This window comes from Chanodichthys erythropterus, chromosome 14 (assembly GCF_024489055.1).
Source record: "Chanodichthys erythropterus isolate Z2021 chromosome 14, ASM2448905v1, whole genome shotgun sequence".
NCBI classification, from domain to species: Eukaryota; Metazoa; Chordata; class Actinopteri; order Cypriniformes; family Xenocyprididae; genus Chanodichthys; species Chanodichthys erythropterus.
In genome coordinates, this window is record NC_090234.1 from 40994638 (window position 1) to 41018940 (window position 24303).

Here is a 24303-nt window from a genome sequence, read left to right on the forward strand (position 1 = left end):
TTTATAATTTATTGATTTAGATGGTTGTATATGTGAAATAATTGACTTAAATATAAAATAATATAAAGAAATTCAATTATTCTTAAATTTCTTATTAATGAAATAGAAAATAATGTTAGAAAAATGCTTTTTATTAGTAATTATGAATAGTAATTAAAGTTATTTTGGTTTATTTTGTCAAACTAGGTTGCTGTTTTTTCTTGTCATGCTGGGATATATGAATAAGTGTGCAAAATAAACGCTTATTTTCACAACTGAGTCGACTTTAAAGTGAATCTATCTCTTTCATTTGCTCCATCTCTCTTTCTCACTTTTGGCAGCTTTAGCATACAAAGAGGTTCCCACTTCACTTAGCTCTGGCTGAATATGATTTGGTCTGAGTTGTGTTTTTAATATTTAATAAGCTGTGCAGCGTGTAATAAGGCCCTGCCTGTTGATAATGATATTTACATGGCATGGGCATGCCATATCAAAAGGCTTTATTTATTATCAGACAGACTGTGGGAAGCAGAAAGGGCTCCGTCATCTCGTCGTGTACTGCAGGTGAAGCACTGGCTTTGTGCGACTTCAGTCACTCGACAAATCTCCGCAACCCCCTCCCAGTTCACAGCTGACTATTATTGCTGTGCACTGCGAGGGCAACACGAAGCTAATCTTTTTTCTTTGCACCTACTACCGTGTGCAGTTTGTTTAGGGCAGGGTGTTATCTGGAGCCGTAATGAGGAACGAGGGTTGCCTTGCCAACCCCTGCGTCCACCCGCTTTGTTTAGTCTAAAATTACTGTTGCTTAGCACGCCGGTTCAGCTGGCTGAATAACAATCATTATTAGCCTGCATCTGCATCTGTATCTGTTATCATGCAATATACGTAACATACTGTACTGTTAGCGAAGGCTTCGACAAAAGTCAGGGTGTAGATTCTAATTTTTATGACTACTGGAATTGAGATTGTTTTTCAAAAATGTTGTTCTTTTATTAAGGATATTCGGTTTGACATTTTGGATATGTACTTTGTGCTGCACGCTCCGGTCGGATCCTAATTAGCTTGTGTTTTGTGCATCTTCAGTGAAACTAGGTTTTGTTTATGTGGGCTGACTATGGTGATTTGTAATGTTATAGCATAACTAAGAGGATGAATGCTTGTTGAAACTGTAATAACAGTAGTTTAATTGCTACATTCTTCATTTTCTACAATTCACAGGGGTTCAAACTGCACAAATTATAGTTTAAAAAAGAAAAAAGTTAAAAAACGGATATTGATTTCTGAGTCTTGATTCATTTTGGCTTGGTTTTTATATGCTGAAATTGTGTATTTGCTGCACACTTTCTTAGTTTTGTCTCTCCCCTGACTCCTACTGATTAAACTGGCTCCGGTTTTGTGTGTGGCTGAATCTGAAGATTGCTGAGTGACCTGGGCCGTGTTGTAAAGCACTCCCGCTGTGGTAAATGTGCGGACTGCTCTTTGACCTGTCTTGCATTTGTTTACCCCCTCAGTCCCTGTGGACTCTGGCAGCCTCTGACCTCTTACCTCCTCGTATCCTCTGGAGGGTTGAGTCACTGTAGTCTCAGGGCAGCCATAGATGGTGTTAAATAGACCAGTGATTCCCAACTAGGTGCACTTAAGCAGGTTCTGGGGATGGGGCTTTGTTAAAGGGGACAAGTCACCCAAAAAATAACATTCTCTGTTGCATGATTGTGTGCAATGTCTGATTGTGAGTCTTTCATTTGAGTAAGATTGTTTGGTAACAATTTTTTTTTTTTTTTTTTTTTTTTTTTTACAGTGTACTTATGTATGTTACCTGTACTTACTGTAATAATAGCAACAGTAAATTATGCATAATTATGTGCAACTAACCCTAAACCAAACCCTACCCTATAGCAAGTCTATATTGTTAATTAATGTTACTCAGTACTTAAATGGGTAACACTTTAATTTATGGTGGTGACGTAGTTACATGTTAATACTATAGTAATAACAATAAGTTATGAATAATTCTATGTAACTAACCCTAAACCAAACCCTAAATGTCACTATATAGTAAGTACATTTTAATGAATTATTATTACTCAGTGCTTATCTGAATAAGTACAATGTAACTATAAGTAACAAATGTAACCATTAAATGTATCATTATACTGTAACAAGGACACCTTAAAATAAAGTGTAACCAGTCTTTTTGATGAATTGATTAGTTTGGTCCGAAACATCAGCCTGGACCAGATCACAAAACATTATTAAGCATTAAAATATTCTTAACTCTTACTAATACACATTTGCTGGGTTAAAAACAGCCCAAGTTGTTGATAATAGACAAACCCAGTGGTTGGGTTAAATGTTTCGATTTATGGCTGGCTTAAAATGAAATCAAAATAGATTGGAAATTAAAAATCAGACACATAATTACTAGAGGCAACAGTAAATATCAAAAGGTGAACATTTATTAATTAGCAATTTAATAAATGTTTATTGTTTAATTATTAATCATTAAAATTAATAATAAATGTTCATTTATTAAACATATTAAATGTTAATTTCCAACATACTGTGGGTTCATTTTAAGCAAGCAAGCAGTCATTAAACAATAGTTGAGTTGAATAAAACTACCCAGCAGGTTGGGCAAACATTTAACCCAACCACTGGATTAAAACAACCCAATCTCTGGGTTTGTCCATTTTCAGCCCAACTTGGGTTATTTTTAACCCAGCATATTTTAGAGTGTATAAATCATTGTAAATAACCTCTTAAATCTAGGATAACCTCACCTTGTCTTAAATCACCAAAAGTAAGATGTTTGATGCATTTATTAAGTTGTTTCAAATATTAACATATAATACATATCTGAAGTGTTCTAGCGAGTCTACAGCAAGAACCACCGTAGATAACACCAAAGCCTGTCATTTTAAAAGAAATGTAAGATACATATAAAATGTAAGATATAAAAGAACTGCACTTAGGAACATTCTTACGAACACCTTAGAATTGATCTCAACTTCTTTCTTAAGAAGATTTTCATGAATCTGGCTTCTTGTTCTCAAATTCAGCTCACTGACTCAATGATCCAGTCTCAGTGGTGCATTATAGAGAGTAAATCGCTATAGTAAAACATGAGTCATGTTGAAAAAGCTAATTGTTATTTGACATGATGCTGAGAACTCCCGTGGCTAGTTCTACCTCTGCTTCTGTCTGACCTTCGCTTCAGCTGCTGGGAGATTTTTGACAGAGGACCTAACAGTTGTCAGAGGAAGAGTGAGCGAGTGAGGTGGAGAGAGTTTAACACAAGTCTTGAGCCGTGTCTTCTGGTCAGGGCTTCAGAGGAAGAGGCAAATAAAACATCAAAGGCAAGGCACTGACAGAGCAATGGAGGCTTTTAAAAACCAATACTGAGACTGCAGAAAGGCCTTTCGTCAATTACAATGTTATTAGCCTACTCATAATGGAATAATGCAGTCCTCCAGGACAGCTTGGCTAATGCCCGAGAATGGAAAGTTAAACACACACTGTCAGATTAAAAGCGACAAGTAAAAAGGAAGAATGATTAGGAGGAGGCGAAAGAAAGAGCAAATGTGAAAGAATAGTTTTTTATACTATTATAGTATGTATTATTCATTTGAATTAGCTTTATTTTTAACTTCATTATATGTTTTTATTTATTATTTTTGTTATGTTCTTTTGTCCTCTTTATATATATATATATATATATATATATATATATATATATATATATATATATATATATATATATATATATATATATATATATATATATATATATAAACTTGTATAGCTTAAGTGCTGCTGTTGTAAAGTAATGACATGATGACTTTCATATTTAATTTTCATGTAATTTTTAGAAAGTAGAAGAATTTTCACTTGTGGTCTTAGTCTCCATTATAGTGTGAGATAAAAACTCTCTATGAACAGGAAGGGCAAAGCCTGCTTATGTAAGATGGAAATGTTCATCTCTTTCTCTCGAGCTTCCTCACATGGTGTGCCGTCCGAGGCGTTGTGGTCATTCATCATGTGAACAGAAGCAGTGTTAGATGTAGCAGGTTCAGGCGGGTCCCAGTGCAGGCAACTGAGGGTTTAGGTAAGTAGGGCAGAGACAGTATAGGAGTCGGCTGATTCTCAGAGCTCCTCTGCCAACACTCCCTCCGCTCTTCATACTAATGAGATCACACCATCCTCTGTCTGCTGCAGCCTGGGAGCGAAAAAGTGACGAAGCCTGCATCAGAAACTGCCCTTGATTCCGTCTGCATTTCCTGCCCTGTTTTCCCTATCACGCCTAGATTTAGAAGTGAGGTTTGCGCTTGCATTTTTAGTCTTGGTCCTGAACGACTTCTCATTCACTTTCATACAATGAATTATTTTCCTTCACAGAGCAAATAACTGCTTTCATACAGAAAAAAAAAAACAGCATTTGAGTGCAGGCTGTGTATAATATGTACACCCATAGTGTATATATTATATCAAGTTATAATGACGCATACACTGGCATAACAAAAAAAGGATACTTTACTGTCATTAGTAGAGAAAATGCCTGTGGTGCTTAAACACTGTTTCCTATGGAAGAGGATTAGGGCCAAGCAATAATAAAAAAATAAAACCATCTCGAGATTAAAGTTGTTAAATTTCGAGAAAAAAATAGTTACATTTCGAGAAAAAAGTCGAGATAAAATGTTGAGAATAAAGTCATTAAATTATGAGAAAAAAACGTTAAATTTCAAGAAAAAAGTCGAGATAAAATGTTGAGAATAAACTCGTTAAATTACAAGAAAAAAAACTTGTTAAATTTCGAGAAAAAAGTCTAGATAAAATGTTGAGAATAAAGTCATTAAATTATGAGAAAAAAACGTTAAATTTCAAGAAAAAAGTCGAGATAAAATGTTGAGAATAAACTCGTTAAATTACAAGAAAAAAAAACTCGTTAAATTTCGAGAAAAAAGTCGAGATAAAATGTTGAGAATAAAGTCATTAAATTACGAGAACAAATTTGTTAAGTTATGAGAACAAATTTGTAATTTAACGAATTTGTTCTCGTAATTTTTTCGACTAATTTTTCTCGACTTTTTTCTCAACATTTTATCTCGACTTTTTTCTCGTAATTTAACGAGTTTATTCTGAACATTTTATCTAAACTTTTTTCTCAAAATTTAACGAGTTTTTTCTCGAAATGTAACAACTTTAATCTCGAGATGGTTTTATTTTTTTTATTATTGCTTGGCCCTAATCCTCTTCCATAGTTTCCCAAATCTATTAATAGATCTGTAGACATTTTTTAAAAAAAAGGAAGCTAAGACTGTTTCATAAATGACTCTTTTGAATGAATCAGTTGATTCAATGACTTTTATAACTCACAAAAAAACACTCGCTGGTATCCCACAGCCATTTTGATTTTGCCAAGACATGTTCCTGGATCAACATATTTTGTTGATCCTGGAACATCATTCTTTGCTGAAAATTTAGCCCTATCCCTACCCATTAAACCTAACCCTAAAGTCAGAGGGAATTGATAGATGAACAATATTGATGTAGAAGCACCTAACCCTGGTTGTAATCCTAAACTTGACGAAAACTGTAAACTTGTTGCTCAAATCTGATTGGTTGATTGGAATGTTGTTCCAAGATCAGCAGGAACAGCACCGTAGGCATGATGTAACCTACAGAAACGAATCAGTGGACAAATCGGAATCTTTTTGGAGAACAGAATCAAAAGATTTCAGTCACAGGGATGAATCAGAATCACCATCATTGATAGCGAGCATTTTCCACACAAGGGGATACAGAGGATCTGGCTCACCTCAGATGTAATCATCATGCTGAAAGTAGCCCAAAAAATGGGCTTTTGGAGCTCAGGGATATGGCACATCTGTGCACAGATGTTTTGGCTGCTCTACTACATCATTTTATTAGTTGCCATTTAGACTCAAAACAACCTGGCTGCAGAAGTGAATGCCTATGAGTGAAGATGGCGTATTTCAAATGACCTACTTCTGGGTGGTTCTGTGACTTTGCGTCATTGAAATGAATGGTAATGCTAACAGATATTGCAGCTCTCTCCAGGTATTATATATCTCATAGTGAATGAGTTACTGCTGAGTGAGGGAATCTGAAATGGTTCACCTCAGCATGCTGGCTCCATCTGCTGGCCAGTCCCTGTAACGTTTGAAGTAGGAATAAATGGATGAAAAAGACAAATAGATGGATAAACGGATGGGTTGATAAATTATTACATATTATGCTGTTGTACAAATGAGTTCTGTGACATCAGATTAATTGACAGATTAAATTACAAAAAAAAAAAAAATAATAATAATAATAATTTTTAAATTAGCCATTTAGATAAGTAAATTGAGGCAAATATTCAGGTCATAACTGCACAAGTTTATAGAAGCCGGCGGTGCAGATTTAACCAGCTATTACAAACATAAATGGCCCTTTTAGTGCAACGTCCTTCAACAGCATTCAGCAGAGACTGTACGTCTGTGATGCAGCTCACCCCGTCGCTCAGGTTGTGTTTAGCAGCGATAATGCATTTATACTCATCTGAGAGGACTCACCCCTCATCACATCTCTAATGGAGTGCTGGACAGCAGAGATTCAAGGGGTCATGCTGAACTCAGACTGCAATAAAAAAATATTCACCAGCCGTGAGAGGTTTTGGAAATATTGAAAGGTGAAAGGCCCATATAATTTTACAAAGGAATAAGATTTTTATGTATGTATGTATTTATTTATTATTCGCTTTATTAGTTGTATTTTATTCTGTCTTCCCATGGAAAAGAAAAATCTCTAATGGCATCTCTTTAATAGAAATTGAGAAAGTAATTTGAGACTTTGGCTTAAATTTCATCTTGTGTGACCCACTTGTTAATATCATCACAAATTTGACTCATTTTGGCTAAAATACCAACAATCAAAGTCTGAACTTTAACGTTTCACCTCAAATTTTAAAGAATCCATCCAAGATGGTGGGCAAATACCACCTTGTTAAGATACCAAGACCATTACCAGTGAAATTTCAGTATAGTTACCAAAACAACTGCTTAATTCATGAGATTAATTATAATAATTATTATAATAATATTTCTTAAATAATTAAACGGCTTTATTTGTTCCAGTAATTATTTAGTTCAACCCCAATTCCAGAAGAGTTGGGACAGTTTGTAAAATGTGAAGAATCTTTGATTTGGTAATTCTCGTGAACCTCTATTTAAAGATGCAATATGTAAGATTTTTGCAGTAAAATATCCAAAAACCATTAGACCAGTGTTATATATTTTGTTCACTAGAGTACTTACAATACCCCAAATGTTTGCAACTATATGCAAACTATATGCTCCAGGACGTGTGAGGAGTCGCCTGTCAATTGCGTCATACCCGCGTTACCCTCAGTTTCCGGTTTTATTTTGTAGAAACCATGGAAACACCAAAGACACTTTAATATTTACATGTTTTAATAGACAAGGGAACAACTGCTTAGTTACGCTTATAGACAGAAAACTAATTGTTGTTATATAGCTCAACATGTTTAGTCTTATTGTTTAAATCTAATTTTCTTGATTTATTTGCGAGTAGCATGCTTTACCATGCCTCAGAGAAAAACACTAATTTGTGAAGTAGCTAACATAATCAGATTCTCCATCATACAATGTTTTAAAATTAATTGCATGCCATTTATCAACACAAGCCATCCAACATTTAATATGATATTCTAAAATCGATCTATCTTACTGCAGTGTTCAACAGTGTCTCACAGCAGCCGCCGAGCGAACGCAGAGATTAACGTTATAACATTATTTTCAACACGATCCAATGTATCTAATATGATAAACAGAGCTGCGTTACCTCATACTCATGACCAGAAAAGCAGAAGCAGCGCCGGCGACTGTGACATAATAAAAGTTCTGCTGCTCGTGAGGCGTGTGTCGCGCAATCGCTCCAGCGCCTCGTTCAGCTCCCACAACACTCGGTCCTGCTCTGCTTCATACTACAATAACGTTAATAATCACTTCCATGAACATGATTTCTTCCTGAGTCCTATCCCGATTGTTTTTCCACCGGCTGTGATGTGAAGACCACATGTCCCAAGATTCTGCGCTCAAACTTGCCGTCATCGAGCTACGCCTTTGTTTTGAATAGGCCTCTAGCGACCTCTAGCGGACATAAATCTTATATATTGCCCCTTTAACTGGCAAAAGTACGAAAACAGATTTCCAATGTTTTTACTGAACAACTTTATTGTATTTTGTAAGTATAAACAAATTTTGATTTTGATGGCTGCAACATACTCCAAAAAAGTTGGGAGAGAGTCATGTTTACCACTTTTTCACATCACCTTTCCTTTTAATTACAATATTTAATCATTTGGGAATTACTAATTATTGCAGTTTTGCAAGTGGAATTTTTACCCAGTCTCGCCTGATACAAGACATCTGCTCAACAGTCTGTGGTCATCATTGTCTGATTCTCCTTTTCATGATGGGCCATACATTTTCAATAAGAGTCAGATCTGGACTGCAGGCAGGAAGTCAGGCACATCCACTCTGTGGTGTAGAGTGTCTAGAAACTCTTTGAGGCCTGCCATTGTCTTGCTACCCAGGAAAGATGCCATCTTGATGTCAGTTTATGTCTCTGTACAATCCAAATATATGCCTCCATGTCAATGGTACTGTACCTTCACATACACAAGTCACTCATGCCGTTTGCTCTGATGCACCTCCATACCATGACAAATGTTTTCTTTTGCACCTGTCACTAATGAATGGTCCCTTTTGTCTTTGGGACTGATGTCCGTTTTTTCTAAAAACAAACTGAAACATGGACTTATCTGATCACAGCACACATTTCCACTGTCTTCTAGACCATCTGAGATGAGCTCGAGCCAAGAGAACTCAGCAGTGTCTCTGCATAGAATCGATGTATAGCTTTCTCCTTGAGTAACAGAGATTCAAGTTGCATTTCTTGAACTGTTAAGTGACAACTGTTTTGTACTTCCGAGTCCATGTGACTGTATTTAACACAGTAGCACGACGGTGTCTAATGCAATGCCATCTGAGGGCTCAAAGGTCATGCACATTCAACGGAGGTTTCCTACCTTGCCCTAAACGGACTGAGATTTCTCTTGATTCCCTGAATCTTTTTACAATATTATGTGGTAGATGGTGAAAGACATAAATTCTTTGCAATCTTGCATTGAGAAATGTGATTTTTGAATTGTTTGACAATTCCCTCATGACATTTGGCACAAAGTGGTGGGCCATGACCCATCTTGACCCATGATGCCCTCATCTATTACCAATTAACCTGCTAAGTGTGGACTGTTAAAAAACAGTTTAAATCGAATATTATATAATCTATTCACTTTTATTTTGCATCTGTCCCAATGTTTTTGGAGTGTGTTGCTGCCATCAAAATTAGAATTTGCTTATATTCACAAAATACAATTATGTTGGTCAGTGAATTGGAAAACATTGGAAAACTTGTCTTTGTACTTTTGTCAGTTAAATAAGAGTTTCAAAGTTCAAAAGAATTAACAAATCACAGATTGTGGTTATTATCACATTTTACAAAATGTCCCAAATCTTCTGGAATTGGGGTTGCATATAGTAATAAAAAACACAGTATAATACAGTAAATTTAGACTGGATTGTTTTTCTCTATCACATTATTTCATTCAATAATGGATATTATAATAAAAGTAGTTCTTAAATATGGGCTTTTGTACCACATATTTATGTGCATTAGGTATATTTATACATATTGCAATAGCAACATGCTAACATTAAACTATTGAGATAAAAAAAAAAGTTTGGAATCAGTAAGATTTTTTTAAAGAAATAATATAGCAAGGATGCAATAAATTAATCAAAAGTGAAAGTGAAGGCATTTAATGCTGCAAAAGATTTCTATTTCAAATAAATGCTTTTCTTTTGTACTTTCTAATCATCAAAGAATCCTGACAAAAAATATCACATTTTTTACAAAAAACATTAAGCATTACAACTGACATTCTTATTATTGATAATAATAAATGTTTCTTGAACATCAAATCAGCATAATAGAATGATACTGAAGTAACGATGCTGAAAATTCAGCTTTTTCATCACAGGAATAAATTACATTTTAAAATATATTCAAATAGAAAACAGCTATTTAAAATTTTAAACATGTCACACTTTTACTGTATGTTTAATTAAATGCATCCTTGGTGAGCAAAGGAGACATTGTTCAAAAACATTTAAAACTTGAATGGTAGTGTTCTTAACTAATGCACAAACTAAGTAAGTAAGTAAGTAATAATTTACTTATTTTCTGTCTGAACATCTTCCATCTCTGATGAAAGTCTTATTATTCTTTCTGTGTTGTGGTTTGTTGTTTTATATCAGGTAAGGCCTAACTCCAGCATGTAAGGATTTTGATAGGACATATTAGTGTTGTTTGGACAGATTAAAAGTCCAGATGAAGGACGTGACATTCACCCTCAGAAGGCTCCATGTGTGTAAAACACCCAGTTTCTCTCTCTGTCAGTACGCCTAGGCCTGCCACACTGTAGCACTGCAAATGAGCTCTGGATTAATGTCATCATGTGCCAGCTCCAAATGCCACCAGCATGTCACCACGCTCACAGTCTCCAGGGCCCTGCTCATGTGTGCCACGTGCTTGTGTGTGTATGTGTGTTTTTGTGTGTGTGTGTGTACCCATCTTAAGTGAGCATGACTGTCTGAAGCATATGTGTGAAGCTATCATCTGGTACACTTTTTTCTTTTTCTTAACTGTCCACCACTGTCACAACACTTCACCCATCATTCATCACCTAGGGGCCGTTCACACATACCGCATTTTTGCATTCCACTGTGGTACTTTTCTATTGTTTTTCTATGTAAACAGACTAGATGGACATCATTAACCATTGCGCTCACAGAGTCTAAAAATGTGGCACTCAAGTTAAAGGAATTTTACTTCACTCACCCAAGTCTCATTTTTAACAGGAAAAAAAAAGTGTTCTATGTGAACCGGCCATAAGGTTGTCACGATACCAAGACCATTACCAGGGGAATTTCAGCATAGTTGCCAAAACTGCTTGTGACGAGCAGGGCGGGCGAGAGCCGTGAGTGATAATGAGCGTCACCTGCGAGGCGTGCCGGCCTTGAGTCTCTCACGGAGGAGCTCCGGAGGCATAAAAGGAGGAGCGACTACCGTGAAGGACGAGAGAGGACCAGGACTGGACTTTATTTTATGTTTTATTATGTTTGTGTGGCCGGCAGACGTCCGCGAGGGTCTGCCGGCATTACTTCCGTTTTGTTGTTTGTTTATTTTGAGATTAAAGTTTTGTTGAATGTTCGCCAGTTCCCGCCTCCTTCTTCCCACATCTACTGACCTCGTTACACTGCTCCTTTAGTCATAAAATGTATTATAATGTTAATAGAAATATTAACAAATTAAATTAAAACAGTGGCATTTTGTTTACAAGTATTTCTGAAGTAAACAGCTTTATTTTTTCCAGTAAATATTCAGTACATAGTAACAAAAAACATAGTATAATACAGTAAATTAAGATTGAATTGGGTTTCTCCATCACATTATTACAAGGTATTAGAGTTTAACGCAGAGTATGCATGCTAATACAGATAGAAGCAATGTGGAGGTATGATATTTGTCTTCAGTACTGTGGAAAGACTTGTATCATTGTGGAAAATATTTGCATTTCCTCCAAGTTATCAAATGGATGTAATGGCAGCATTTACAGAATCCATTCAGGTCAGGAGAAATGTGGATTATAAAAATAATTCATTCAATAAATTTTAAATGTATATATTTACAATTACAATTTTGCCTAGTATTTTGTGTTGTATGAATCGAAAAGTCACCCTATTTATATTCTAAATGCATATTTCTCCTATTGTGAGCAATTTGAAATGTTTGACCTCGTAACAGACCTCAACATTTCTCATTTAATTTAGTTTAACTTGATGTACTAAAATAACTAAATCTACAACTGAAATAAAAATGACACACACAAAGGCCAGTCTCGAGAGACTGGTTACCTTAGTAGAATTTTTAAAACAAACAATATCTAATAAAAATGACAAATACAACAAAATTACTAAAACTTTAACTAAAATGGAAATGGAAAATACAAATTAAAACAAATAAAAAAATAAAAAAAAAACATAAAAAGAATATCAGTGATACTACAATAACACTGGTCGTTACTTTTGTTTCAACTTTATAGAATTACATTAGCTTAGCAACATGATAAAAGCAAACTGTTAAACCATGTCCAAAGCAACACGCAAAAAAGTAAAATAAAACAGCCAATCGCCAGTTGGTAAAGTCATCACGGGATGGAGAATTTGATGTTTTTCCATTCAAAGAGAAGGAGCTGTACCTGCATGACTGGAATAGCTGCTTGAGAGGCGTTTCAAAGATGTCTGCAGATTGCCTTAAAGGGACTTGCCATGTCTCCAGGGTGCTTTGTGTGTGTAGTGCTATTTGTTTTCTTCATGTAAAGCACTCCAAATCAAGCAAACATGAGGTTCCATGTGAGTTAATTTAGTGACAGCTCCCTAAATAGGCAGTAAACAGCAGGGCAGCTCACTGGATTTTGGAACAGAGCATTTGAATCATTTTTTTTTTTTTTTCCAACTCTTCTCACTGTCGTGATTTCATGTATCTCTGCACTTAAATGTCACATAAAAACAATCCAAACTGTGGTCAGTCATTCTGCGTATCAAACAGATAGTCGTTTCCTGTTTAAGAGAGCGGTTCTTGCAAAAACGTTGATGTGTAAAAAGGTCGTCCAGTGTTTTGTTCCGTCTCTGTTATTGTTCAAATATAATGCTGACTCAAGTGCATCTCAATGTCCTCAGATAACTCCTACAAAAGCTTATTTCACCTCTGAAAAGCTGTTTGCCTTGCATGTCAATCAGGCCTGCCTGAAATGGCCCGGGGAGGAGACAGGAAGCTGCGGTCTTACCCCTCTCTGTGATCTATCATCCTCCACAAACGTCTGCTTTACCTCTGTCTCAGGAGGGATTCATTATATGAACAGGCATTAGCAAACGCCCGCTGAGAGGTTTGCTCTCTGCAAATCTAATAAGCACTTGCAGGCGAACCAAAGCAGTAGAGGATCAAGGCTGAGGAAGGAAATGTGCTTTTTAAGGAGTTTACACGAGTGACACCACATAAATATTTTATTGGAGATGGCGACGTGACATGATGTACAGCTGTGTGCTGGCAAGGCGCTGTGCTTAAGGCAAAGACGGTGATTCATTGCACTTATAATTGCTTGAGCTGTTGTTGTAGATGAAGTAGAGGACTTGCCTGCACTCTTCTGCAGGCTGACAGCAGCATATTGCAGCTACAGGTCTGTTGCGTGTTCGCAGAAAGGGTGTGATATGTGATGTGGGAAAAAAAGTGTTTTGTTTGTTTGGACTATGTTTCTGTAAAATGAGACAAGTACAGAATCATTCCGTTATGCTCCTGGTGAGCAAGAGAATGTGATGTCATGTGGTGCTATAACTAATGGCTGCTGGAAAACTTGCCAGAGTGTCTCCTCAGACTTTCATACAAGTATTGTTAATGCGTTATGGTCCATTCATTCAGTCTTTTAACACTGGGTGGGTAAGATATTATGTTGTACATTAAGAAAACTGTCAAAGCAAACGGTTTTGGTTTGATATCTTTTTCCCTCTTGTTTGATTGGGCACATTAATGTTTGTCTGTGTAAAAAAAAAAGTGGGTATTTTGGTGTTAAACAAAACTGCTTGTTTACATGGTTATTTATACAATGTAATGCCTGCTGTGGTGTTACAAATGTTGAATGGTCCACAAACAGAGCCCTGTTGCACCCCTACTACAAAAGGGCTCTAATCTTTACAAAAGGAATATTTTGTTGCTAATTTCTCAATTATGTTTAATCTAAAGCTGACAATTCTGTGCTAGTGTCACAATAAATAAATAAAATAATAATAATAATGATAAATATAAATATAGCTGCAAGCAGCAATTACAGGGCCAAGCAAAAAAGGCACAACAAGCCAGCCAACATGGCTGGGAGCATTAGACCAACTGTAACAGTGAGCAATTAAAGACCTATTAAGATCATTTTAGGCAAAAGTGTTGGAAAATGATATATACAGTCAATAATAAATATTAACTGGTTTATCACTTTCAACCAATAGGTGGCGCTGTGACCAAATGAATGTGGTTTGGTCAGAGTGAGGTGACAATGACACTTGCTAAGGATATGACTCCCGTAAAAATAAGTCAACCAGATCAGAAGTTATAAGCGTATGAAAAAAAGACACTAGGTGACGCTGGTTCGGAACTACTCAGACTCCTTCAGGGCCTTGTGCTGATGAACCATACCGAGTTTCGTAACGATACGCTAATGCGCTCATAAAATACAGCATTTTAAAACAAAATTCAAAATGGCCGACATGGGAAAATTGGATATCAATCGACTCGACATCGACATGATGCCCCAAATCTAACAAGACCAACTGTATGATTTTTGTACATGCATTTTTTTCAACTCAGCATGTAGGCTCTGGTCTTGCTTGGGATGATATGTATGAAGTTTGGTCTGAATATGATAAAGCATTGCAGAGATACAGCCATGAGTCCAAATTGGGTGCTCTGCGTTAAATTAATTTGCGTGTTATTTGAGAATGGTTCGATTTATCAAAAAGCTTTTGATTACTTTTTGCCACAATGGATTGAAGATGATCTGATTTGATTTTCATGACAATCAAATGAAGTGTCTAGGACGAGTTTGAAAAAGCAGGTTTTTCGCAAAATTCAACATAACGGACAAACCATAAGTCGAAAACTAGCAGGTTTGGTATCGTTGGATTCAGCAGGGATTCAGGAGTCTAAGGACATGACTCTTTTGAAAATAAGTTGACCACACCTATAGTGATAAGCATTTGAATATTTGATTTTACCACTAGGTGGTGCTGGTGCAAAACTTTTCAGGCTCGTTCAGGCCCCTAATAACAAACAGGTTTCCTGAACACTCCATGTCTTCCACTGGTTAGTTAAATATGGTTGCATATTCCATCATTAGCAACACAGTTCAATGATTCTGTGTTCCCCGAAAACATATTTCCAATGAACATTCGCAAACAGCATCGCAAACTTCTGCGTTTGGAACTACAGTTCTTTAAGTCAAGTCAAGTCATCTTCATTTACATAGGACTTTTTACAATAAAGATTGTTTGAAAGCAGCTTCACAGTGATAATAAGAAAATTAATGGACAGAGATTACACAGACGAGCTCTGTGTTGTTTGTATGGGAGCGGACCCCCCTTGAGGGGGTTGTTTGCGAGCATTGTAATAAGTTTAATTTAAAACCTCTCCACTCCCGCCGGGCGCTCTTTGAGGAGGGCTCCGTGGCTCGCGTTTCTCGTGGTCGTGTCCTGCTTCTGCCGAGGCAGAGCAGTGGCTCAGATCATGGGGTTTGCAAATGAATCTGGCAGAGGGGTTAGAGACGGGCGCTGCCCTTTCTCTGCCTTTACTTGCCAGGTTCTGTGCCTTTTCCCAGGTGGAAGCACGCTCTGTGGTTTCTTCCCCCCGGGTTGAGGCACCTGTACTTCACATGTCCAGCTCTGAGGAGGTGGATATTGTGATATCGATCTGAGGACTCGCCACCTCACACATATATTGTGTTTTCAAAATCACATGTCTATTATTCTAACATCAAAAACAAATCAGTTGTGTTTGAAAGCCATGATTATTTTTGTGTTTATTTGAAATATTCAGACCGTGATATACTTGTCTGATTGTTTATTTGCTCGATTTAATTTTGAGGAATTAAATCAAATATCTTTCTGATTTTGTAAACTTACAAATATTGAAGATATAGTGAACAGCAGTTTGAATCGTGTTCCTCCCTGTGCTACACTACAAAGCGAGTGGGGATACACACGATTTATGTGTTGTTTGCTGGGAGTGGAGCATGCACGTCAGCTCACAGCTGACAGTGTTCATTCTTAAAAATGTCTGAAGTGTAAAGAGAAGTATGCACTAGTGGGAGTTTTTAGCTCCACTCCTGTTGGCTTTATTCTTGAGGGAATGAAAATCGAACGCAAGGCTCGGATCTTGCGTTTGCCGAGGCAGCATGTGAATTAGGTCTGCAATAAAGAATATATGGCTCAGATCTCACGTTTGCAGAGGCAGCGCGCAAATTAAGTCTGCAATAAAGAATATATGGCTCGGCTCTCGCGTTTGCTGAGGCTGCCTATAGATTACGCGCCTGTAATATATATTTGGAGGGAACTGAGCAGACGGGAGTCGAATGCTCAAAAAGCACCAGAGGCCAGTCTCGAGAGACTGGTTCCCTTAGTAGAATTTCTGGTAGAATGGAAACTTCTTCCAAATATTTCTCATTGGGTACTGCTCACAATAGAAAAGGGTTACAGAATTCGGGCCTCGCCTGCCCCAGTTCAACTTGGTCTTCCCTACAGTGGTGGACCCCTAGCAGTCTCTGGTATTGGAACAGGAAGGAACAGGTTTCTCCTCCCAACAAGCTCTCAGGGTTTTACAGTCAATACTTCATTGTTCCAAAGAGGGATGGAGGGTACTTTCATGTATCCATCCATCCTCAGCCCAGGAGGTTCCTCAGATTTGCTTTCGGGGGCGAAGTTCTTTCACCCCACACCTTCACAAAATGTGTGGATGCAGCTCTGGCTCCTCTGAGATTCCAGGGCATTATATCAACGATTGGTTGATTTTAGCTCAGTCTTAGCACATGGCAGTCCAACATCGAGATGTTGTTCTGTCTCACATGAGAAGGTTAGGGCTGAGACTCAATGCCAAGAAGAGTGTGCTTCTTCCAGCTCAAACTACCAACTATCTAGGGGTAGTCTGGGATTCCACCACGATGCAGGTACGTCTGTCTCCTGCTCGGGTGAATTCCATTCTCTCAGCCGTGAATGGGGTGAAATTAGGCCAGTCACTCCCTGTAAAGCAGTCTGTTTCAGAGACTGTTGGGTCTGATGGCATCTGTGTCCAATTTGATACCTTTTGGCCTGCTGCACATGAGACCCTTACAGTGGTGGCTCAGGACCAAGGGATTTTCTCCAAGGGGAAATCCTTTTTGCACGATCAAGGTCACGCGGCAATGCCTTCGTGCCTTAGTCATGTGGAAGAAGCCTTGGTTCCTGTCCCAAGGACCTGTGTTGGGGGCTCCTTGTCGTCGCGTAATGCAACAACGGATGCTTCCCTCACAGGTTGGGGGGTGATCATGAGTGGTCACTCAGCTCAAGGTCTTTGGGAGGACCATCTACTTTCCTGGCACATAAATCGGCTGGAAATGATGGCGGTGTTTCAAGCTCTCAAATACTTCCTCCCTCATTTGGAAAAACATTGGTCGTGCAGAAGTTGACCTATTTGTTTCAAAAGAAACATCTTCCTGCCCACTGTGGTGCAGACGTGGCCAAGGTTTCGTCTGTACACATTTTCTCCGATCGCTCTGCTCCCAGGAGTTCTGGAGAGGGTTCGCCAGGACAGGGTCCATCTCATACTGATAACCCCGTTCTGGCCGACCCGAGTTTGATTTGCAGACCTAGTGTCTCTTCGAGACGGCTCCCCCATGGAGATCCTCATTAGACAGGACCTTCTGTCTCAAGTGGGCAGCATGATAATTCACCCCCGCCTGGAGTTGTGGAAACTGTGGGCCTGGCCTCTGAGGGGACTAGTCTCATATAATCCAGTCTCCCAACTGAGGTTGTCGAGACCATACCCCAGTCCAGAGCTCCCTCCACGAGAAAGCTATACGCATATAAATGGAAGTTGTTTTCTACTTGCTGTAGACAACGTCAGCTGGACCTGTTCCACTCCTCTATCAGTCTTGTGCTGCAATTTCTCCAAGAATAAATCTTGGATGGTTTATCTCCTTCTACCTTGAAGGTTTATAAACTGTTTATAAACTTTATAATGTGAGCGTCTTGCTTCAGCCAATCAGAAGCTGGCATTCTTTGTTCTCAGGAGTGCTTTATAGTTTCCTGGTCCGTGACGTCACCTGCTCTGACGTTCCATCACCCTATTGGTTCGATTTCACAAGTACTTCACGACGCAATCACGCAGAGGCATTCCCAAAGCGCTCGACGCGGCGTATCGTTCCCTATTCAGGGAACAAGGGTTACAGATGTAACCCGAGACATTTTTGATTGAATCACTTCCGTTGTAAAAATTATTTTTTAATTATTAAAAAAAATAATTTAATTATTAACTTAGGGACCACTTAAATGATACTTTTTTAATTGAAAACAGAAGACTTTTAATGAGTTCTTGCTGTTCATTTACGGGTTTAGTCTATAGGTTTGCGCATTTGTATGTGTATGTGCATAGATAATAAGTCTTTCTTAACAAAGTGACATCGCCAATTTACTTGTCTGGCCCGCATAATACAGAATTATTAGTCGTTTCCACGGATCCATGCGAACTGGAATCATTTTGACATTTTATCTATACATAGGGAAAAGAAAGGAGGCCTTCGCAGGGGATAGTTTGACACTTCAGGTCTGCGTTGTCATCGTGTCTAGGTGCAGGTCTTATGGTTTACCGAGTACATCAGGTGTTATGGGAAGTGTTCCCATTTCCGGCTGACCTAATTTATGCAGCCTAACAATTTACATGATTTGAATTATAGAGGAAGATAATGTTTTATGTGTATGCAAGTTTAAACAGATGTGTTTTTAGTATAGATTTAAACTGACAGAGTGTGTCTGCTTCCCGAACAATGCTAGGAAGACTGTTCTAAAGTTTAGGTGCTAAAAAGAAAAATGATCTATCGCCTGCGGTTGTTTTTGATATTATAGGTATTATCAACTGGCCAGAATTTTGAGATCGCAATAGACGTGAAAGACTATACTGTGTTAAGAGCTCACTCAAGTACTGGGGAGCTAAACCATTCAGTGCTTTGTAAGTAATTAGCAAGATTTTAAAATTTATACAATGTTTAATAGGGAGCCAATGCAGTGTTTACAGAACCGGGCTAATATGGTCATACTTCCTGGTTCTTGTAAGTACTCTCGCTGCTGTGTTTTGGACCAGCTGGAGTTTGTTTATTAGGCATGCAGGGCAACCACCCAGTAGAGCATTACAGTAATCCAGCCTTGAGGTCATGAACACATTAACTAACTGTTCTGCATGTGTCATTGAGAGCATATGTCGTAGTTTAGATATATTTTTTAAGATGGAAGAATTCGGTTTTACAGATGTTAGGAACGTGGCTTTCAAATGAAAGATTGGTATCAAAGAGCACACCCAGGTTCCTAACTGACGACGAAGACTTGACAGAACAGCCATCAAGTGTTTGACAGTATTCTAGGTTATTAAGAGGTTTTTGGTCCAATAATTAGAATCTCTGTTTTTTTTTTTTTTTTTTTTTTTTTTTTCTCAGAATTAAGCAGTAGGAAATTTCTAGTTATCTAATTTTTATATCAGCTATTCATTCCATTAATTTTGTGAATTGGTAAAATTCGTAAGGGCACGAAGAAATATAGAGCTGAGTATCATCAGCATAACAGCGAAAACTAACGCCATGCTTCCTAATGATATCTCCCAATAATGATATGTTACCTGTGGTTAGAAGCATATTTTGTAGTCAGTATGACATGTGAACTTAAATAGATAACCCCTTTAAACAAAATAAGCAAGTTAACATGCAGTATCTGTCATTCCATATAAAATAAACATATATTTTACTCTACAGCTTTTATTTTTTCAAGAGAATAAAAAAGCCATTTTTGAAGAGTGTGTATTTGTGAATACCCAGAGATCTCCAGAGTATGGCGTATTAGAGAACCTGTGAGCCTGTGACAGTTTAATTGTTGTACCAACATGGTTTGAAAGGATGAGTGACAAAGTTACTTTGGTTTTGGGAAACGGTTTTGACTAGCTAGTTAATGTCTCCACCATAACCATATGGTGCCATAACCTCCAGCTCCCCCTCTCTTGACCTACTGTGGGCATGATGGGTTGAGCTGCATCCCCCAACCACACCCTAACCCTACTCATAACCCTATCCCTGCATCCCAATGTGCATACTATCCACCCTATCCGCCCTAAATAGTATTGAATATTACTAGTGTCACATACTATTTAGGATGGATAGTATGCACATTGAGATGCAGGCTATCTGTCCACCCATTAAACAGACTAAGCTCCACCCTTGAGCTCCAGAGAGGTGGAGCTGGAGGTCATTTTGCTCTGCAGCGAGCACTACTTGTACTGTTGGTCAGTTATATAAATAATGCAACATAAAACAAAACAATGTAGAGAGATGTTTTGACTCTGTAAGCAACACAAAGAAATGACGAGGGCTGAAAGGTTGCCAAGATACATAGGTGGGAGAGCTTAAGCGATGACTGTTACCGCGGTACTGATGATGTAATCAATTGCAATGGACACCCGGACTCAACCACTAACAGCTCTCCTTCTGTACTTTTCTCTCTGCACAGACTGTCTACAAACACTGGCTCTGTGCCCAGTTCTTCCACACCACACAGATGCACTGCAGCAACAGGATCCCCTGCAGGAAGTACTGCCTGGAGGTCCAGCAGAGGTGTCCTTTCATATTGCCTGACAATGATGAACTCATCTACGGTGGAAGCCCCAGTTTTATATGCACAGGTGGGTAGTTTGACCTTTTCTCATACAAACACATCAATAGTGGTTTCCTCTCCTTGAAAGGACTTAATTATCAGCTGATTTTAAGTTTAGAGTAACCTTAAAACATAATATATATAAATGAGAGGAGTAGAGCAATATCAGCAGGCATTTTCATTATCATTGAAGTAGATAGTCTGGGGTTTTTTTGTTGTTGTTTTTTTTTTTTTTTTTTTTTGGTATGAGGTCACCTTTTAAAGAATCTGATTTCAGACTAGCTTCCAATGAACCAAAATGTCATGCCAGATGATGTAAAACAAATTCAGGTGAACTTTAGAGACTACAATGCTTATTGTCATAAATTGGGAAGAAAAAAAAGAAGCCAAAATGAAAATTTATTCCTTTTACTAACCATCCGACCACACACTCAGAACTGTGGGATATCATAGACAGTAAAGGGTATATTTATGTTTCAAGGAACTACCAGATGAAGCAATCACAGTAGACAGGATGTTATGCAAACATTGGATTTGGACATCCATCAACTGTCTGAACTGGCAGCATTTTCCATTGGCATTGAACACTTGGTCTCTGTTGCCACCATGTGGCTAAAACAGGAACTTTAATTCTTCCCTGTTTCAACTTTACACTTTCATTGGATGAATGAGCATGATCATATCCTGTTTGCACAAAATTTGAGTTGACTCAATGGATACAATAAATACTTTATCTTTAAATTATCCTCCATTTGATTTGAATAATTATGCCGATCATGAGTAGGCTATGAATACAGAGGGCGTGAAATAGGCTTTCTCTGCACTGAATGTTGAGAACTATAGGGCTTGTATACACAAATGATGTTTGTCAGGATATGCTCCTCTCCTAATCCCAGAGGCATGCTGAGTGGTGCATGTGAATGAGTGCTTTGGCCTCCCAATGGCCTGCAGGCTTGTGCTATAATGAGACAGACTGATGATAAATGGGGGATTGAGAGCAGAACCACACAGACTGGCTGAGTGGTCAGGCTGTAATTACCTGCCCTTTAATTGCTTTAAGTATCCCCACTTAACACGGACTCGTCTCACAGTGCTAAACTTCATCATCATCATCACAACATGACAATAAACACCTGTCATAATGATGTATGTGTGGAGAGGTCAAGTGGGAAAGTATACAGTATAATGAACCATATTAAAGGAACAGTTCACCCAAAAATAAAAATTGTGTCATTTACTAACCCTTATTTTTTTTTTTGTTGTTGTTTCTTTGTTTGTTTGTTTGTTTGTTTTCTGTAAGAGACGAAAGGTGATATTTTGAAGAATGTGAACTATTAAAAATGATTTATTTAAAACTACATTTAGAGTTGGTCATTGTATGCTATTCATGCATACAATGACCAACTACACTTCTTCTATTATTAGCATGTTTTTAATTTCATTTTTATCTGTTTTTTAGGAAGCATAAAGTAAACAATGTCAGACATGACATATTCTGATGTCATTACGAAGTAAAATGCCTTATCAGAATTGTTTTCCATAATCCTCTTAGAAAAATAAAGTAATATTATGACAATAATACTTCATTGCTCATTAATCAGACCTGCAAACTGTAATATCATAATTGTCTGAAATGAAACTTTTAACTTCTGATTCCAAGACATTTTTAGAAGAAAAAATTGCTCTTACTAATTAATTAGTATAAAAAAAAAAATAAAAAAAAATCCCCACCAAATCAAAGTCATGTGATGTGATCAACAAAGCCATGTGATCCAACTAAAATGCAGAAACATGAGAGAATAATAATAATTAAAAAAAAAACAGGCACTGATATCATAGGACCCCCGCATGGTTGTGTCAAGGTCGATAAGTCTATTAAAATATCAGATAATTTGACCTTTTTATGACAAGGCAATGTCATGTGGTGTAACCAACATGAGAAATATCAAAGAGGACCCCTGCAGACGCCCATGACTTTGACTTTGTGTCAAGGTCAATATATCTCCTAAAATATCAGATTATTTTACCTTTTTATGACAACACAGTGTCATGTGGTGTAACCAACATGGAAAAATATCAAAGAGGACCCCTGCAGACACTCATGACTTTGTGTCAAGGTCAATAAATCTCTAAAATATCAGATTATTTTACCTTTTTATTGCAAGATAAGGTTAGTTCAGGATTTAAAATGTTATCTGGTGTGACATCTCAAAAATGTAATGACATTTATGAATTAACAATTCATGAAAAAACATGAAAAATAGAATTTAAAACATTTCCCAAAACTAATCATTAAGATTAAGTTAATCATTTGTTATTTGTAAAGAAAAAAAATGTTACCTTGAAAAAAGATTCTCAAAAAAGTAATTATTAAAGGGGTGGTTCAGTGTTTGTTTGTTTTTTTGTTTTGTTTTTTTCTAGGCTTGATTGTGTTTTTGGGGCACAGTTTAACATGTCTTAATGCTTTGTTTTTTTTTTGTTTTTTTTTTTGTTTGTTTTGTTTTTTTTTTAAAAGCCTTATTTTTCATTTATTTTACCTTTATTCTACACCTCTGTTTCCATTGTCATTTGAACGACTCGTTTGATTTCCTGCTTCTATGAAGCCACTCCCTCCGAAATACGCAATGTGCTCAGATTGGTTAGCTGGCCCTGTGTATTGTGATTCGCTGAAGCGTCCGGAAGTGCCACGCCCCTTACCATTAGTTGTTACCTGAGCCGTTGCATGTGCTTTACGAAATGTAAATAATGGCGACTATATTGCTGTATCAAATTGAGCCCGAATTAGACCCAGATGAAGAGGGTCAAGCAGAACTTGGCTTTTAAAGGACGTTTATGAATGGTATTTCATTTTGTATTTGTGTCATAGTGTTCAGATATGCTGTCACTGCTGTTTGTTAGCTTTCAGTATACAGTTTTATCCCGGTTAAAGCTTTACTGTAGCCGAATACATGACTGAGTAGTCGCATTTTTGTAAAGGTATCGTTTAATTTACGGCATGAACAACTGTTTGTCTATGAACATAGAAGTTTGTTGGTGTTTGTTGGCGTTTGTTGGAGAAGTATGCACTAGAATTTAGCTAACTGGCTAGTGAAGCAAAAACGCGTTGGTCTTTGTTTACATCCTTGATGCAACCAAAAAATGGCAAAAGAACTATACATTTAAAAGACAGGTACAAACAATAAAATGTACTTACAGTTTGGGAGCTTCTGCTTTTAAAGTGGGAACTGCTTCTTTCAGTAAAAGCCTTTGTGCATTCAGCAACAGCCATCCAGCACTGAACACTGTGTAGTCTTCCGCGTCGCATCCAGTGTAGAAAATATCACAGATTGTAATGGGTTCTATTATCTTTTTTGACACTTCGCATGTGTCCGGTGTACACAACTCTTCCACTTCCATTATGCCGCGCCGCATGGCCTCGCCCACTTTGTTACGTGTTTCCGGGGACGTGTTTTGCAGGGTTTATGATGTCACCAACCCGGGAAGAAGCTCGTTGTAGTCCAAACTGGTCGTTTTTGTAGGCATTAAACTGCCATAACTTTAAAAGACAATATCTCCGTTTGCATTGAACTTTCAGCGCTGTAACTTTGCAGATACTGTTTATGCTCAAGCAGCAACATTACACACTAACTAAAATTAAAAAAGTGAACTCGCAATGAACCACCCCTTTAAGATGTGTTACATTTTACTTGAT

The 24303-nt window shown here is 37.6% G+C and overlaps 1 protein-coding gene across 1 annotated transcript in view; it reads left to right on the forward strand.

Moving 5' to 3' along the window:
• LOC137036346 (NALCN channel auxiliary factor 1) overlaps positions 1 to 24303 on the forward strand; it is a 160922-nt gene that overhangs the window by 135598 nt on the left and 1021 nt on the right. The window contains exon 2 of the mRNA XM_067410466.1: positions 20469 to 20640. Coding sequence (XP_067266567.1) covers positions 20469 to 20640 — 172 coding nt within the window. The remainder of the gene's footprint in view (positions 1 to 20468; positions 20641 to 24303) is intronic.